At 50.9% G+C, this 16413-nt stretch overlaps 1 protein-coding gene across 5 annotated transcripts; it reads right to left on the bottom strand.

The window, feature by feature from the left end:
- Positions 1 to 5658: 5658 nt before the first annotated feature.
- On the bottom strand, positions 5659 to 13760 carry OTX2 (orthodenticle homeobox 2). Of its 5 annotated transcripts, XM_064149296.1 has the most exons (5): positions 13643 to 13760; positions 13323 to 13414; positions 9433 to 9650; positions 8886 to 9037; positions 5659 to 7538 (listed from the first exon to the last, which is right to left on the bottom strand). In XM_064149296.1, the coding sequence occupies exons 3-5, from the start codon at positions 9527 to 9529 to the stop codon at positions 6918 to 6920; spliced, it is 870 nt and encodes a 289-aa protein (XP_064005366.1). In that variant the 5' UTR covers positions 9530 to 9650; positions 13323 to 13414; positions 13643 to 13760; the 3' UTR covers positions 5659 to 6917. The 5 variants fall into 5 exon arrangements, with proteins under 5 accessions (XP_064005366.1, XP_064005191.1, XP_064005279.1 ...); XM_064149121.1 differs by lacking the exons at positions 13323 to 13414; positions 13643 to 13760 and adding an exon at positions 11284 to 11431; XM_064149209.1 differs by lacking the exons at positions 13323 to 13414; positions 13643 to 13760 and adding an exon at positions 10609 to 11095.
- Positions 13761 to 16413: the final 2653 nt, after the last annotated feature.

Consider the following 16413-nt stretch of genomic DNA (forward strand, 5'->3'; position numbering starts at 1 on the left):
CTTTCTCTTTTTTCTCTTTCTCTCTTTCTCTCTTTCTCTCTTTCTCTCTTTCTCTATTTTTTCTTTCTCTTTTTCTTCTCTTTTTCTCTCTTTCTCTCTTTCTTTCTTTCTCTCTTTATCTCTTTCTTTCTCTTTCTTTCTCTTTTTATCTTTCTTCTTCCTTTTCCTTCCTTTCTCTCTTTCATCCTTCCTTCTCCTTCCTTTTCTTTCCTTTCTCTCTTTCTTCCTTCCTTTTCCTTCCTTCCTCTCTCTTTCATCCTTCCTTTTTCTTCCTCCCTCACCCCCTTCCTTCCTTTTCCCTCCTTTCTCTTTCTTCCTTCCTTTCCCTTCCTTCCTTCTCTCCTTCCTCCCTCACCCCCCTTTCTTCCCTCCAAATTCCTTCTTTCCAAATTCCTTCCTTCTACATTTTTCCTTTTCTCCCTCTTCCCTCCCTCCCATCTTAGCCACACAGCACAGCCACCAGCACAGCGCTGACCCCTCCCAGCCCCCTCCAGCTCCTGCCCCTTCAGCCCAGCGCTGTCAGAACCCCTTGCACTTGCAGGCACTGGTTCTGCATAGGCATGGCCATATCCACCTCTGCTCTGTGCATTTCGGTAGGTGCACTGCTAGGTGCATTGCTGCAACAGACAGCTCTGATATGCTGTCTGCATTCCTGCTGCATGCCCTGGTGCCAGAGAGGTGCAGTTATGCTGGATGCATTCAGCGAGGTGCACGAGGGTCTGTGTTGGATGCAGGTGTGCACATGCGCTGAGAACAGATGCATCTGCAGCTGTGCACAGCTCCACCCTGCCTGTGTGTATGTGGGATGGGGCTCTGCAGGGACTGGGGTGCCTATGTGGAGGCTCTGAGCCCTGTGCACCCCCCTTAGTCCCTGTACCCTGCAGGGCTGGCAGAGTAGAGGTGACCCCTCCCCACATGACAGCCGCCAGCTTGGGCTGGGGGTGAGGGAAATTGTGGCCCCCTGAAAATGCAGGAGGCTGCCTCCCAATCACCCCCCAAGTCCTGCATGACCCCAGGGAATTGGAGGACCTGCCTTCCTCTGCTCTTTGAAGAATGGGAGACAGAGAGAGCAAAAGAGGGTGGGGGGACCTTTTAGTGCCCCAGATTCCCTCTCAGTCCTCAAAACTGGATGAATTCAGGACCCAAAAAACGCCCAAACCCAAGCACAAACCACACACAGCCCTCCTAAACCCATATGCATGCCCCAAAATTTCCAATCCTCAGCCTTTCAAAACCCTTACCCAACTCTCCACTCAAATCAAAGCCCAGATAAGACGGTGCCAGGACTGTGATGGGGGGGTTGTGGGATTCATGTGCCCCCCTCCCAGCTCCAGGTGGGGAAGTTATTCTGCAAATCCCTAAATCCACCTATTTTGAGTCACTCTCCCCTGTCTCCTTGGAAACTAGCAGTTATCCCCAGCCCTGGCCTCCTCCTGGAACTATGATCACCCCAAAAAACGGCCCTTGTTTAGGGGCTCCCTGGGTTGGCTCAGCCTGAGATGGGAGCCAAGCAAACCCTGGTGAACACTGGTTACTAAGGAGGAACTGGGCAGTGTGGGCTGCTGCTGGCAAGGAACAGGCAGGGATGAGGCATGGGGTGGGAATGTAGATAGGGCAAGGTGCAGGCAGGGGAGCAGGCAGTCTGCAGGAAGGTGAATGGAGAGGAGGTCACACAGGGAAGGAGAGCAGGAGAGGATCAGAGAAGGAGGAGGCAGGGTGCAAGCACGACATCGGCCAGAGGGCAGGCAGAGAAGTAGGAGACAGCTGGGCTGTGGTTGAGATCAAAACTTCCCCCCCTGGTTGTCTGCTTTTTCAGTTTTGGAGGTTTTTTAAGCTCTGGTGGGAAATGTCACCTTGCAGAAGAGGGAGAGGATTCCCTTGTATGAATAAATTTTGAGGGAGGAAAGGAGACACTTCAGATCAAACAGCCCTTTTAATCAGCTCTTTGTCCCTAAATCCAGCTTCCCAACATTAAACTGAAGTGGTCTCCCCAGTTTTCCCCTTGATTTTATTTGATCCAGAATTGCCTCCCACACCTTGAGTTCAGAGGAAATTAATTTGGCCAGAAGGGAGATCTAAAACATGAAAAATTAAAAAGGAGTTAAAATGTTCTTTGTGCAGCACTTTGTGTGTTGCCAGCTCACCTTGGGATTTTACCCTTTGCCCACACAAGTGCCCATTCAAATTAAAATCAGAAACAAACAGGTAGAGAAAACATGGAAATTACAAAAGCCAGGGGAAATTCAGAGAAATTCCTGCCATGCATCCAGCTCTGGAGCCTAAATTACAAGAAGGATGTGGAGATGCTGGAGCGTGTGCAGAGCAGGGCCAGGAGGATGCTCAGAGGGCTGCAGCACCTCTGCTGTGAGCACAGACTGAAAGAGTTGGGGCTGTGCAGACTGGAGCAGAGGAGGCTCCCAGGGGACCTTCTTGTGGCCTTCCAGCATCTGAAGTGGGCTCCAAAAAAGCTGGGGAGGGACTTTTGAGGGTGTCAGGGAGTGCCAGGAGTGGGGGGAATGGAGCAAAGCTGGAGGTGAGGATATTCAGCCTGGAAATGAGGAGGAAGTTGTTGGTGATGAGAGTGGTGAGAGGCTGGAATGGGTTGCCCAGGGAGGTGGTTGAGGCCCCATGGCTGGAGGTGTTTGAGGCCAGGCTGGCTGAGGCTGTGTGCAGCCTGCTCTAGGGTAGGGTGTCCCTGGGCATGGCAGGGGGTTGGAAGTGGCTGCTCCTTGCGGTCCCTTCCAACCCTGCCTGATTCTATGACTCTGTGAATCAGCTTTTTCTGAAAAAAACGAGCTGTAGCCAGAGGAGCTCATCCCTAACAGACAGGGAAACAGGAAAGAGAAGTGCAAGATAAGATGTGGAAAAGCATAATGGTAAAAAGATATTCTGAAAAAGGCTTTAAAAAAACCAAACCAAAATCAAAATCCCAGGAAACAAAGAGCCCTTCCATGCAAGTGAGATTCTGCATCCTGGTCCAACAAGGACTTGATCTTTCTGAGCCTGTTTCACTTGGCCAGATTTTTTTTTTTTATCATGATGATTATTTTTTTTTTAGCTGAATAAACTTTGTTTGGCTTGAACCAAATCAGCAAAGAAATGAAACTTTCCGCGCTGCTGCCTGGGAGCAGCCAGTGGCAGGGACCCAGCTAAGCCACCCAGCAGCCTCAGCCTCCACTCCCCCCTCACAGGAATCCTCCCTTAAATCAAAGTAAATGAGAAAACCACCCAGTGACAAAGGCTAGCATGGAGAAGAGTGAAAACTCCTCTGCCTTCAGAGCTGCCTAATACCTTTATTTTAAAGGTTAATCTTTGCTCAGGGTGGCAGGGGACAGAAATGCCATCATGAGAAAGAGAAGGGGTTTACTTGTGTATGTCAGGAGCATCCCCATTTGGGATGTGGGGATGCAAAGCTGACAGACTACCAGAGAGGTGCTGCTGCTGCTGCTGCTACGTTTGTGCTCCCTGGTCCTGGGGACCGTGGTAGTGTCTCCATGTGACTTGCAGACAGTAAGGTAATAGCTGGTGACAAGGAGCAGGATGGTGATGGGTGTTTTTCTGCATCTCTCACTCTCTCTTTCCAGAGGTCCATTTATGATTGCTGTGTTAAATCCATATGAAGTTTAGAGCTGAAGTGATCACAGTGATGTGCAGGAGAAGAAGAGAGGGAAAAAACAGGAGAACAACAGAAAGAGAGCTGCCAAGAGCAGGGATGCTTGGGAAGGGCCTGATCCTGCATCACAGGGTGCTGTGGTTTCAACTTGTCAAACTGTAGGTTAAACTTTTGTCCTACTCCTTCCCCAGCACCTCTGCACAGATCATAGAATCACAGAATCAAGGAGGTTGGAAGAGACCTCCAAGCTCAGCCAGTCCAACCTAGCACCCAGCCCTGGCCAAGCAACCAGACCATGGCACTAAGTGCCCCAGCCAGGCTTTGCTTCAACACCTCCAGGCACAGCGACTCCACCACCTCCCTGGGCAGCCCATTCCAACGCCAATCACTCTCTCTGCCAACAACTTCCTGCTAACATCCAGCCTGTACCTCCCCTGGCACAACTTCAGTCTGTGTCTCCTTGTTCCGTTGCTGCTTGCCTGGCAGAAGAGACCTGATCATTCCCAGTTTCCCTACTCCTCATCTCTGGATCAGCCTGGGAAATTTAAAGTTCTTCCCAGATACAGCCTGGGACTGGCACTTCCCAGGAGGGCACAAAGCAAACGCATCCCCTCCTCTGGGGATCTGGGGAAGCTGGAGAAGGAGGCAGGGTGGGGAAGAAGTTTAAATTATCCAAGATTTGTTTGCAACGAATGCTTCCTTTTAAAAAACAAAGGAAGCACAAAGAAAATAATCCTCCCTTCGTTTTACTTCCCTCACCTCGGGGAAGCCGCTAGCAAAACCCCTGCAGAAGCAGCCCGGACCTTCCTTGTGTCCGTTCGTCCCCGTTCCCCCCCGCACCGCCTGCGGCAGACGGCATCGCCCTTCGCCGCCGCTCGCCGGATACGATTGAAATGGAAGACAACCATCGAGTGTGCTAGAACCATTTTTTAATATAATTATACATATTCTGCCAAATCCAGGGAAAAAAAAATTATAAAGAAAAAAAAATAAAAAGAAAAAAAAAAGAAAGAAAAAAAAAAAAAAGGGCGGGGGTGGAAGAAAAAAAAAAGGATGGGAAAAAAAAGGAAGGAAAAAAAAGGAAGAAAAAAAAGGAAGGAAAAAAAAGGAAGGAAAAAAAAGTTGATGCATATATCTCTGATTTTTTTCTTCTCTCTTTTTCCTTTTCCCATTTCACATCTGCAAGCATAAACGGCAACGAATTTCTCAGCTTAAATTCATCCTCCAGCCAGAGCAACTGCCCAAAATCCTCTCGGATTTGAGGGCTGCCGCCGGCGGCGTGGCCAGCAGTTAAGTGAGCTCCAGAGGAGTTTTAATGTCCTCGGGAAAGGTGGGGGTTGGGGGTGGATTGTTTTATTTTTGGGGGTTGGTTTTGGTTTTCTTTTTCAATTCAGAGAGAATTTGGTTGTAAAAAGTTTCAGTGCAGTTCACCTCAGGTGAAAGGTGATTGGGGGGGGGGGGGTTGTGATTTTTTTTCACCTCCTTTTTTTTTTTTTGTTATATAATTTAAATTTTTCCTTTGTTTTTCTCCTTTTTTTTTCCTCTCTTTTGTTTCTCTTTCTTTTCCTCTAATTTTCCCTCTCTTTTTAAAAAATATTTTCCCCTCTTTTTTTTAACTCTTTTTCCTCTTTTTTTCCTCTTTTTTTTCTCTTTTCCTCCTTTTTTATCTCTCTTTTTTTTCCTATCCCCCCCTTTTTTTCTCTCTTATTTTCTTTCTTTTTTTCCCTCTTATTTTCTTTCTTTTTTTCCCTCTTTCTTTCCCCTCATTTTTTTCTCTTCTTTTTTCCTCTTTTTTTATCTTTCTTTTTCCTCATTTTTTCCTTTTCCCCTCTTTTTTCCTCTTTTTTTCCCCTCTTTCTTTTTTCTCTTTTCTTTTCCTCTTTTCTTCTCCTCTTTTCTTTCCCTCTTTTTTCCCTCTTCTTTTCCTCCTCTTTTTTTCTCCTCTTTTTTTTCCTCCTCCTTTTTTTCCTCCTCTTTTTTTCTCCTTTTTTTTCCTCCTCTTTTTTTTCCCTCCTCTTTTTTTTTCCCCTCCTTTTTCCCCCCCCTTTTAAAAAATAATAATAATACAAAACAAAACAAAAAAAAAAAAGAAAGGAAAAGGATGATAATAGTTAACTCAGTCGCTCTGAATTTCACTTATAATTATAACCTATTTAAAATCACAGCCGAACTCCTGCCGGCGCCGGAGTTCATAAGTTGCATACAATACAGGAGATCACAGTTTTGAAGTCTAGCACAGATTAAAAACCACAGATGTACCATTTATATAAGACACACACTGATTGTCTCTTGAAAACTACAATATTGACTCCTTATCAACATTATTTTTTTTTCTTCTTTTTTTTTTTTCTTTTTCTTTATTTTTTTTTCTTTTGTTCTCTTATCTTTAAATAAAGTAGTGCAGCTAGGACAATCAGTCACACAACCCACGCAGCCCTGAACCAAGTTCTCCGGGGTGCCAACTTGGGCAAGTTGGGCATGAAACAGTTGGATGAGCTCAAGAGCAAGAGAGAGAGAGAGAAACAAAGAGAAAGGGAGAAAAAGAAGGAGAAAAAAAAAGAGAGAGAGAGAGATGTTGTCCATTCCGAACATTTTAACGGAGGGTTGGCCAACACGCTGGAAACCTCTGGGTGAAGGAACTTTCCACGCACACACACACACACACACACACACGGGGGAAAAAAAAAAAGAAATAAAAACCTAGACTTTTTTTTTTAAACTTTTTTTTTTTCGTTGGGTTTTTTTTTTTTCCGTTCGTTTTTCTCTTTCGTTGTTGTTGGTTTTTTTGTTTGGTGATTTTGATTTTGTTGGGTTGTGGGTTTGGTTTTTGTTTTGTTTTTGTTTTTGTTCTTGTTTTTAGAACTGGCCCATTAAGTGGGACGATCTCCCACATCTTCCAAACAAAGAAAACCCCCAACGATTTGCCTAAAACTAGAAAGAACGCAGATGGGTCTGTCTGTTTTCTGCTCGCTAGATGATCTGTCCGTTTAAGGCCTTCCTTCTCTTAGTTGTTTTGTTGGTCGGGTTTTGTTGGGTTTTTTTTTCCTCTTTATTATTCCTTTTCCAGAGTGTCTGAGCAGGAGATGAGTCTGAACAGCATCACACCAACACTGTCCCCCCTCTTGTTGCTGTCGGTTTAATATTTCGTTGCTGTTGTCGTTCGTTCGTTTGTCCTTTGAGTTAAGTTTGTGGGGTTTTTTTTTTCTTCCTCTCTTTTAATTTAACCAAGACCTGACTAAAACTAGAGCGCTCAGCCCAGCCTGTTCGTTCTGGTCGCGATGTCACTCCTTATCACAAAGGTTCTTCACAAAACCTGGAACTTCCATGAGGATGTCTGGTCCTTATAATCCAAGCAGTCAGCATTGAAGTTTAACTTCCAGGAGGCGGTTTGGTCTTTATAATCCAAGCAATCGGTGGTGGAGTTAAAGCCCAAACTGGAGGCTCCATAGCCCTGGGTAGAGAGCGAGGCTGGAGACTGGTTGAGGTGGCTGGTGACCGCGTTTGCACCCATGGGACTCAGGGTGGCCCCCGGTCCGGGAAGCTGGTGGTGCATAGGGGTCAAGTAAGATCCACAGTCCATCCCTCCAAAATAAGAGGTCGAGCCAGCGTATCCTTGGCTGTAGCCTGATGCCTGGGTGTAGGTCATAGGATAGGATCTCTGCATGCAGGAGGATGAGGTGGACAGGGGATCTGAGAGCGGGGAGATGGATGCTGGGCTCCAGATGGATACAGGGGCACTGCTGCTGGAAATGGTGGGGACCGAGGTGCTGGAGGGGGGAGTGAACTGCCCGCTGGTCCCACTCTCCGAGCTCACTTCCCGGGCTGGTGAATTCTTCTTTTTAGCAGGTCGTACCTTGTTCTGGCCACCGTTCTGCTGCTGCTGCTGCTGCTGCCGGCACTTGGCTCGGCGGTTTTTAAACCACACCTTGAGACCCAGACATGGGGAGGAAGAGAGAAAAAGCCTGATGTTAGGGATGTGCAGGCAATTCCAAGGCGGGGAAAGAGCCGGTAGCGGGGAGCCCTCTCCGGGGAGGAGGCACTATAAGCAGAGGGCTGCAGGTTGCTGCAAAGAAAAGCTCCGGGGCTCCCCCTCCCTGAGATCATTAGCAGTAATAACAAGTGGAAATGGGCAAATCAAACTGCTTAATAAGGTCATTTTGGGGAGAAAGGGATGTCAGAGTTGGAGGGGGAGGTGGGAAGCGGTTCCTGTTTGACAGTCGGGGACCCCCAGGAATCCCCATTTAAGGCCTATTGAAGTCAAGCCCTTAATTAGAAACAATAGTGTCAGAAAAGGAGGGAACAATTAGAGTAACAGGCAGGGGCTGGGGAAACAAGGTGAAGATGTCTCATTGACCCTCTGAATAGGCTCGCTGCTCTCACCACCTCACCCCGACCAAGGTCGGCACCCAAACCCATCTCACCCTCTCTTAGCAGGGACCGAGGAGGGTCTTGGGAGGATTGCTGGAGAGGTTTCACGGAGAAGGATGAGGTTTTGGTGTGGGCTATCAGTGACCATGCTCCATGTTCCCCAGTACCACACAACCCAGGGAAGCCTCAAAAGGAGGCAAGCGGCAGGGATGGCTTTGGAGCAGCCCTGGCTGCAGGGGTGTCCTGGATCCATGCTGGGGTCAGGATGCTCTTGCCCTGCCAGTAGCACCTCCAAACTGCTGTCTGGATTAGGCCCTTGTGAGTTGCTTGCAGAGGAGATGCAGCCCAGCCCCAGGAGAGGGATCCTCTTCACCGAGACATCCCCTCACTAATCAAAGTCCCTTCAAAGAGAGAGGAAGTCCTCAGTCAGTACTGATGTGAAAGGGGATCCCAGTCTGGCCTTGCTCCAGGGATGCGGGAATACCTGGGGAAGGGGGGATCCTTTGCAGCTTCCACAAGGGCCCAAATAGCCTGCAGGACAGGCCGGGACTTGGTACCCGGGGCGTGCTAGTGAGACTTGCCCAGATCACAGAAATCGAGGGTGCTGGGGAGGGGTGCAGAGGACTCAGGAGCTGAGACCTGGGAGCTGCTGAAACCCTGCCAATGCACAGGGAGGAGGAAGAGGGTGGCCGCACTTCTGCCACGGGGAGGAAAATTGTCACGCCATCGCTCTGCACCTTCATCCGTCTACAAACCTCCTGCACCACACAGGAGCTTGATCTCCCTCAAAGCCTGACCCCATTCCCTAAAACAGCCCTCTTGCCTCCCTGCCAGCCCAAACCTTTCACACCAGGATGGAAATAGGGGACAGGGCAGGAGTCTCCGGGGTCACTCTGATTCCTACCTGCACTCTGGACTCGGGCAGGTTGATTTTCAGGGCCACCTCCTCCCGCATGAAGATGTCGGGGTAGCGGGTCTTGGCGAAAAGAGCCTCCAGCACATCCAGCTGCGCCCGGGTGAAGGTCGTGCGCTCCCGCCGCTGCTTTCGGGGGGTGGCTGCGAAAGGAGCCAGAGGCCCTGGATGTCATTCAGCGGCCCCTCAGCCCCTTCCGTCCCCTCCGGCCCCTTTCCCAGACGAGGCACCTCCATTTCCCCATCTTTCTGGGCGACCAACACCCCAGTCCTCAGCTGCTACCGGGCAGGAATCCCACTTCCCCATCTCCCCTGGATGGGTCTGGGGCATCTGTCCAGAGTGGCCCCGCTTCGCAGACGCTTCCCCGGGTAAAAAGTTGAGAGTGAGGAGGAAAGGAGAAAGTGGGACCTGAAACCCTCCATCTACCCAAGCCATCACAGTCCTTGTGCCTTCTAAAAGCCCGGTGGCGTCTCCTCCGTGGGGTAAAATATAAGAGGGAGTAAAGCGGAGGGAAAGAGGGAAGAAAAACTTGGCTTACCGGGATAACCGACGGACGGATGCAACAAATCCATGCCCGAGGTTGTGAGACTCAGGCCATTAACTGCGTAAGGTGGTTGCTTAAGATAAGACATCATGCTAAAGTTGTGGCGGGGAAGAGAGTTGGCCGAAATCCGGGCGAGGGGGAGCCGGCCGAGCGCCCTGCCTGCCCCGGGCGGTGCCTGGGGGTGCCGTCGGGTGAGGGGGGCCGCCAGGTGCCTGCGAAGGAAGAAGAGGAGGGAGGGCCGTTGGCGCGGGGAGCGAGGGGGGAGGGGGGTCAGGCCAGCTCGCTGCCCCCTCGCAGTTTTTATCCCCTCTCTGCCTTCAAACCTCCAGCTCGTAAAGCCGGACCCTAGACGGATTTGGGAGCTGGGAGAGACTGACTAGATAAATGCATCTTAAAAAAAGAAAAAAAGGTGAAGAGGGGAGGGAAAAGGAGGGGAGGGGGGGTCACATCCCAGCCAGTAATTACTGCCCGAACAAAACTCCCCCCCACGCCTTCAACTGCCCGCATTGTACAGCAGCCCGGGGCATTTGCATAGGATTCCCGGCCGGGCACCGGCTAATTGTCTCAAGCAAAACTTGATTGGGGCCATTGGCAGGCACAAAGAACCCCTCGGCTAAATAAATAATGCAGATAACAAAGCCCAAGGGTGAGAAACAAAGAAACAATTCAAGAAACCTATCTCTCCCCTAGTCTCTTGCAAGGAGTTTAATTATCCCAGGTTTGGGCAACATTCAAACCTTTCCTCCCCCCTACTCCATCTCCTTCTCCGCCACCTCCTCCTTTTCCCTTCCCCCTCTACGCTTGCTGCAATTCAGAGCTCAAATGCCAGCTCGGGAAGAGGCAAACTTTCTGCTCTACCGCCATCAGTCCACGTCTGCAGTAATTTCCACCGGCCATTTGCACCTAATTAGTACTCCGGGTAATTAGATTTGGAGGCAAGTAACAGATTTATTAAGCTTTCAAAAAAAAAAAAAAAAAAAAAGAACTCTTGACGACGGAGCAGAAGCTAAAACAAACATCTCGGTGGGGAGCGGCCCCGGGAGGAGCCCCGGCAGGTGGGCGAACGTCTCCCCAGACTCCGGGTAGGGTTTCTCGGTGTCCCGGGCTCTTTACAGCGCTGGGGGGGGGGGGGGAATCCCCTCTGCAGAGAGGGGACCCAAACACACACACATTTCGCCAAAAAATGGCCGACGAGGGACCAGCCCGGGGCTCTTGAAAAGGTTAAGACAGTTCTTCCAGCGGGAAATCTTTCTTAAATGTCGGTCTTTTGGGGCAAGATGTTGCCCTTCTCTCCGTTGCCAGCGGCCGTCGAAAGAAAGAACTCTAGCACAACTTTTCGCCCCGAACACCTCACAGCTCCGCGTCTCAGCTAACAAACAGCACGGGGAGGGCTGAGAGCTGCCGAAGAGCTCCTGCAGGAACTGCTGGTCCCGGTGCAAACCCCCTCCTCTCCCCGGCTTCGTCGGTGCCGATTCTCCGCTCTGAGGAGTTTCCCCTTTCCCCCCTTTGGCGAGGAGTGGGCACGCATCAAGCGCGGGGAGCGCAGGGTCGTGCCTCGGTTTTAACAAGCCACATTCTCAGAGGGAGGTTGAAGAGCGGCTGATTGGCGAGGAGGGAACCCCGGGTCCGCACCGGGTGTTCGGCCACAAATTTGTTCTCGAGCGCAAGATGCGCGGGGGAGAAAAACTGATTTAGTCACTTGCTTAAAAACGAGGGGCGGGGGGGGGGGGGGAAGCACCAAAAAAACCCCAAAGCACCAACCGAACAACCAAACCCCACCAAAACCAAACACCGTCTCAAAGCAAAAAAAAAAAAAGAGGAAGCCAACAGAAAATAACCCCAAACCTCCTCCGCTCTGTTAAACTCGGCGGCACCACGCCGAACATCCAGCCCAGCGCGGCCGCCCGCGGAGCCGCTCCACCGCGGCCGCGCATCCCGGGGTGGCCCTCGCAGCCCGCGGAGCAACGGCTCCGCTCCGCAATCTGTCACTTTTTTTCCCCCTCCTCCCCCACCCACCCCCATCCCCAGCTTCGCAAAGAAACCGGCTACCAGTTGCTCTGCCCTCACTCAATAATAATTACCCCGTCCGAGAATTAATTATAATAAATGTTTTCTTGATAAACTAACGAGATAATCCGGGCGGCACACGCTCCCTAATTACGGGCCACCGGCCCCAGCTCCGCTGATCGCCCGGCCTGATTAATGCAAGGCAGCCATCCGCGGCCGGGCGCGCAAGGCTGCGGGCTCTGCCCTTGGCCACGCTGCGGGGGGATGCGGGAAGCTTGATGCGGGGGGTGGGGAGGGAACACGGAGGAGAAGCTCCCGCGGAGCTGAAGAAGGTGCAGAGAGAGAAAAAGAATGTTGTTTTGTTTTGTTTTGCAAACGAGAGCTCGCACCGGGCTCCACCTCCTTTCCTCAGCTTTTCTCATTTTAATTTTGCTTTAATTCCTAATTTCACACACACCAGGAAGGATTTGAGCTGATATTTCCCAACGCGGAAATTCATAGATAGATAATTTTTTTTTCCCCCCTTGTGCAAAGAAGGTAGGGATGGACTCATGCCTGCCTCTGCTAAGCGGCCCCCTGCTCTTCTTCCCCCCACCCCAAAATCCGAGCCCTTCGCGGTCGATGAGGGCAACTGAAAGGCCGATCAGAAGCGATAGGGTCGGGCAGCGACCTCCGCCGTGGAGCAAGTTGACCCATTTCTACTTCCCCATCGCCATCCAACAACATTTTTTAATTGTTGGGTTTTTTTTTGGGGGGGGTGGCTTGGGGTATTCCTCTTGTTTCTTTTTCTTCCTAATTTAATCTTAATTATTATTAAAGTGGGGACACATCTTTCCCGCAAGGAAAGAAAAAAAAAAGGGGGAGGGGGGAAGTAATGCCCAACTTCTCTGAGAAGGGGAAATCTAAATAAATCAGGGCGGTGGTGATGGTTTTTAGATCTAATGAAACTTGTGCCGGTGCACCAGGACTTTCCCGACTTTCTCTTTGTCGGCTCGAAGGAGAGAGGCCGGAGTTGTGCGCATTATACCCGACCCCTGCCTTTGGGAAGAGCTTTTCCGCGGCAATCTATTTCTTTCTATCTATCCATCCATCCATCCATCCATCCATCGGTGATATAGATATAGATGATACAGATGCAGCCGGGAGGTGAAAAAAAGACTCGAGCCCCTCTCCGACTTGGATGCAGTTCTCGCCATCCATTTCACCCACATCGAGCCATGAAACCCCGGCCCTAAAATGCCTCGAAGGTTTCTTTCCCTGATTATTCCCATCCCGGTTCTCCAGCTCAAAGACACCTTTTGCAAAATTACTTTGCGGAGTCTTCGCATAGCAAAGAGGAGGAGGAGGAAGAAGAAGAGGACGGCTTCAGGCAGCAGCCAAAAGTGGGGAGAAATTTCTTCCCGGTTATTTCTAATTTTGAAAGTCCACCTTGCTGCTAAGGAACCACTGGAAAACTGGGAGTGAGGGGAGAGGGGGGAATAAAACACGTATCCAACGGAATCGCGGAGAAGAACCGCTCCCGCCCGCGGGAGACAGCCCGGCCGGGAAAGGGATGCGGTGGGAATTGCCTTGTATCTTCCTGAATTTACTCTCTTTCGTCTTTTCATCCAGCAGCTCCCGCTCCCCGCTGATCTCCCGACAGAGCCGGGGCCGTTTCCCTACTCCTCCTGCATCTCTGCCCGGCCTGGCCCTGCCTCTCCCAGGCATCTCCTTCGGGCAGCCGCCTGCACCCCTCTGCCTTACCAACACTGCCCAGCGCAAAAATACTCTTTTAAATCATCATCATAATCATCGCAATAATGATTTTCATTGCCCCTTTCCCTTGCATTTCTGCCCACCGAGAAAGAGGAAAGCAGAAGGCAGTGGGTCGGACTTACCTGCGAGGCTCGCCGAAGCCGCGGATAGGGCTGGGGGGCGAGGGGTGAAACCTGCCGCCCGTATCCTCGCCTAATTCAGGACTCGGGCTGATCTGGGAGAGAAAGCGCAAAGAGGGAGGTTAGAGAGCTGGCCTCATACATCATACCCAAGACATAGAGAAGGGGAGGGGGGGGGGGGGGGTTAGGGGGTGGGAGGGTTGGGGGGAGATGAAAAAAAATGTTCGAAAAAGAAGAATAAATGGGGAGGGGGGGGAGGAAGAAGCGGGGGAGGGGAGAGAAAAGGAATATAGGGATGTTGGGGGTCTGGGCTCGGTACATACAGAGCTGGCCGGTGCTGGAGCCGGTGAAGTGATTTTTATTTTGAATACTGGTGGCAGGGTGCGTTGGAGCTGAGGTCTCTACCTCTCTCGGGGAGCTTTGCTGAGAAAGCGCCTTCTCTGGCAACTTTTTGACGCAAACTCTCCAACCAATGGCAGGGAGAGAGTGATTGACACATCTAAGCCAGGGGGAAAATAATCAAAACACACAAGAGGGGGAGGAAAAAACAGGCCGCTGCTGTACCGGGGGGACAATCAAGCGAGAAATAACAGCCACCGAAATGACACGAGAATATACATTCAAAGGACCTGCTCGCCTTAAAAAAATATACATTCTGGAGCGGAGCTTGTGAAGTCATTGTAGAAATTAACGTGATGGACAGCAGCAGCCACGGCGTTAGCGTGTTGCCCGGGGGGGGGGGGGGGGGGGGGGGGGGGGGGAAGGAGAAGAGAAGGGAAGGGGGAGGAGGGGGGGCAGCAGATAGCTTGGAGGGGGGATAACAACAACAACCACAACAACAACAACAACAACCAAAGATATTAAAACATATAAGTAAATATTTGAGAAGGGCGAAACGCAGAGCCTGGCAGCAGCCCTTGGCTGAGCAGTGTGAAGCTGAAGGAGAGGAAATCCGCGGAAGCAAAGGGGATACTCCTCCGCACCCCTCGGGACAGAGGGGAGCGAGGTGTTCTCAACCTCAGGTACCCTCATTCCGCCCCCGCCGAGCAGCCCGCATCCCCCCGTTTCCACCTCCCAAGGCCCAAGTATGCCCGGAGCGAGGGGAAATGAGTCACCTGGAGAGGGAGTATTAATGTATTTTAAATGTTCTCTTTTGTTTAGAAGATAGGTAAGGATGATGGTGAGGCGAGGAGCTGGGGAGAAGCGGGTCTCAGGCATCGGCTTTAAGTTGGATGTGCAAAATAGGAACACGTTTTAATAGGCATAAATTCAGGGCTGCTAAAAGAGGGGTGGGAGGTGAGGAGGGCCGGGGAAAGGGAAGCTTCCCGCCGCCTACTAGACCTCAGACGGGCACATCGGGACCGGGCACTGGGACAAGCTTCCCGCTCCTCCCGTCCCTGCTCAGCTCTCCCCGGGTCAGAGAAACATCGATAATAAAGGTTTGGCCAAAAGCAGGAGGACGGAGACAGCTGAAGTCGGAGGGAGGCAGCGTTCACACCACTTCCCTCACTTCTGACAATGGGGGAAAAAATGCGGCGGCTCGATCATTTTAATGGGGTGACCTATGTTAATGAAGTTATAGCAATTAATTCGTCTCTTTGTGGCTCTCTCCGAGTCTGGCTGCCTGCAATCCAACGTGGTTTGTCCTTGGACTTTAAGCGCTGGCGGTGGCAGCCCGGGCTGGAGGTTTGCAGGAGCAGGTTTGGGATGCTTGGGGTTGTTGTGGGTTGGGTGTTGTGGGTTTGGATTGGGTTTTTTTTGGTGGTGATTTTCTTTTCCTCTCCGGAGAGGAGGAGGAAGGAGGGGGCAAGAAGGGAAGGAGGGAGGGAAGAGGAGGGGAAATTAAACAAACAAACAAACAAATAAAATAACCCCTCGCACAAAAGCAGCCGCAGCCCTGCCCGTCGGGATCTACTCCCACTTTGGCAGCTTCGAGTTTCTTTTTCTTTTGCGAGGAGATTTGGAGGAAAGTTAGTATCCGGGGTACCCCCAGTTGGTATATCCAGCCTGTCCAGGACCCCTAGCTCCTGCATTCCTTGGAGTTAGGTTTTGAGCTCTCTCCTCCAAGAGCCGTGAGAGTCTTTTGGGGGCACTTTTTGTGCTTTTGTTTGCTTAGTTGAGTTCTTTTGGGAGGGATAACGGGGAGCTGCAGACCCCCTGTCGTCTCTTTGCAGCATACCCCCACCCTTGCTTGCCCGGCAAACCCTTCCCTCTCACCTCCCCTCATGTCGCATGGCCACGCCACCCTTCAGCCTCTCCTTTAGCAGAGCACCAGTAATAAATATCCCGATTGAACCCTTCCCCCGCGCCCCAACCCTCCGCCTTTGCCATCGTCTCCCGCCCCCACATATTATTTAATAACCTTAATCCACCTTGGAAGAATGAGAGAGATAATTCGTCCCCGTGTATCCTGACCAGGAGGGTATTTTCGAAATCGATTAAAAATAAAAGGAAGGGGGGAAAAAAAAGGGAAAGAAAGAAAGGGATGTCTGGGGTCTGGAGGAAGCCGGACCGTGGCAGAGGAGGGCTGAGCAAACCAAGAGAAACAAAATTCAGTGCCTGGAGAAAATACCAGGGAAAGCAGGTTTGGCAGCGCCAGTTTCTGACATTCCTGCTTGCATCTGCCCGCTCTGCCTGGCCATGGGCAATGGGCAGGCAAAGCTGCTGCCCTGCCTGCAGCGTGCCAGAGCGGTAGGGACATCCCAGCCTTTCCCTCTGCACCCCCCACTATTACCACCAACCCTCACACCCCCCACCCCCCCCCTCCCCCCCCTTCCACCCCCAGCCTCAGAAGCTGGGAATAATTCCCGCGGCCAATAAAACAAGTGGCGGAGATGGACAGTGTTACTTAAATAAACAAGGGTCTCTTTAAAATTCTCATCCACTTCAGATGTCTAAAGTAAGATTGTGATGATTTTGTCACGGTTTGGTAAATTTACCCCTTTAAGAGGCTTTCATAAATCCCAGAACACACCTTCAGCCAGATTTGAATATAGATTTAGGTTTTAAAACCCAGAAGCTGGGAACACCGCTTTATCAAAGAGAATTTCCCTTTAGCTTAGCAGTGTGTCGGAATGGCTCTTGCAAAGATTGG

Source organism: Pogoniulus pusillus, chromosome 1 (assembly GCF_015220805.1).
Source record: "Pogoniulus pusillus isolate bPogPus1 chromosome 1, bPogPus1.pri, whole genome shotgun sequence".
Lineage (NCBI taxonomy): Eukaryota > Metazoa > Chordata > Aves > Piciformes > Lybiidae > Pogoniulus > Pogoniulus pusillus.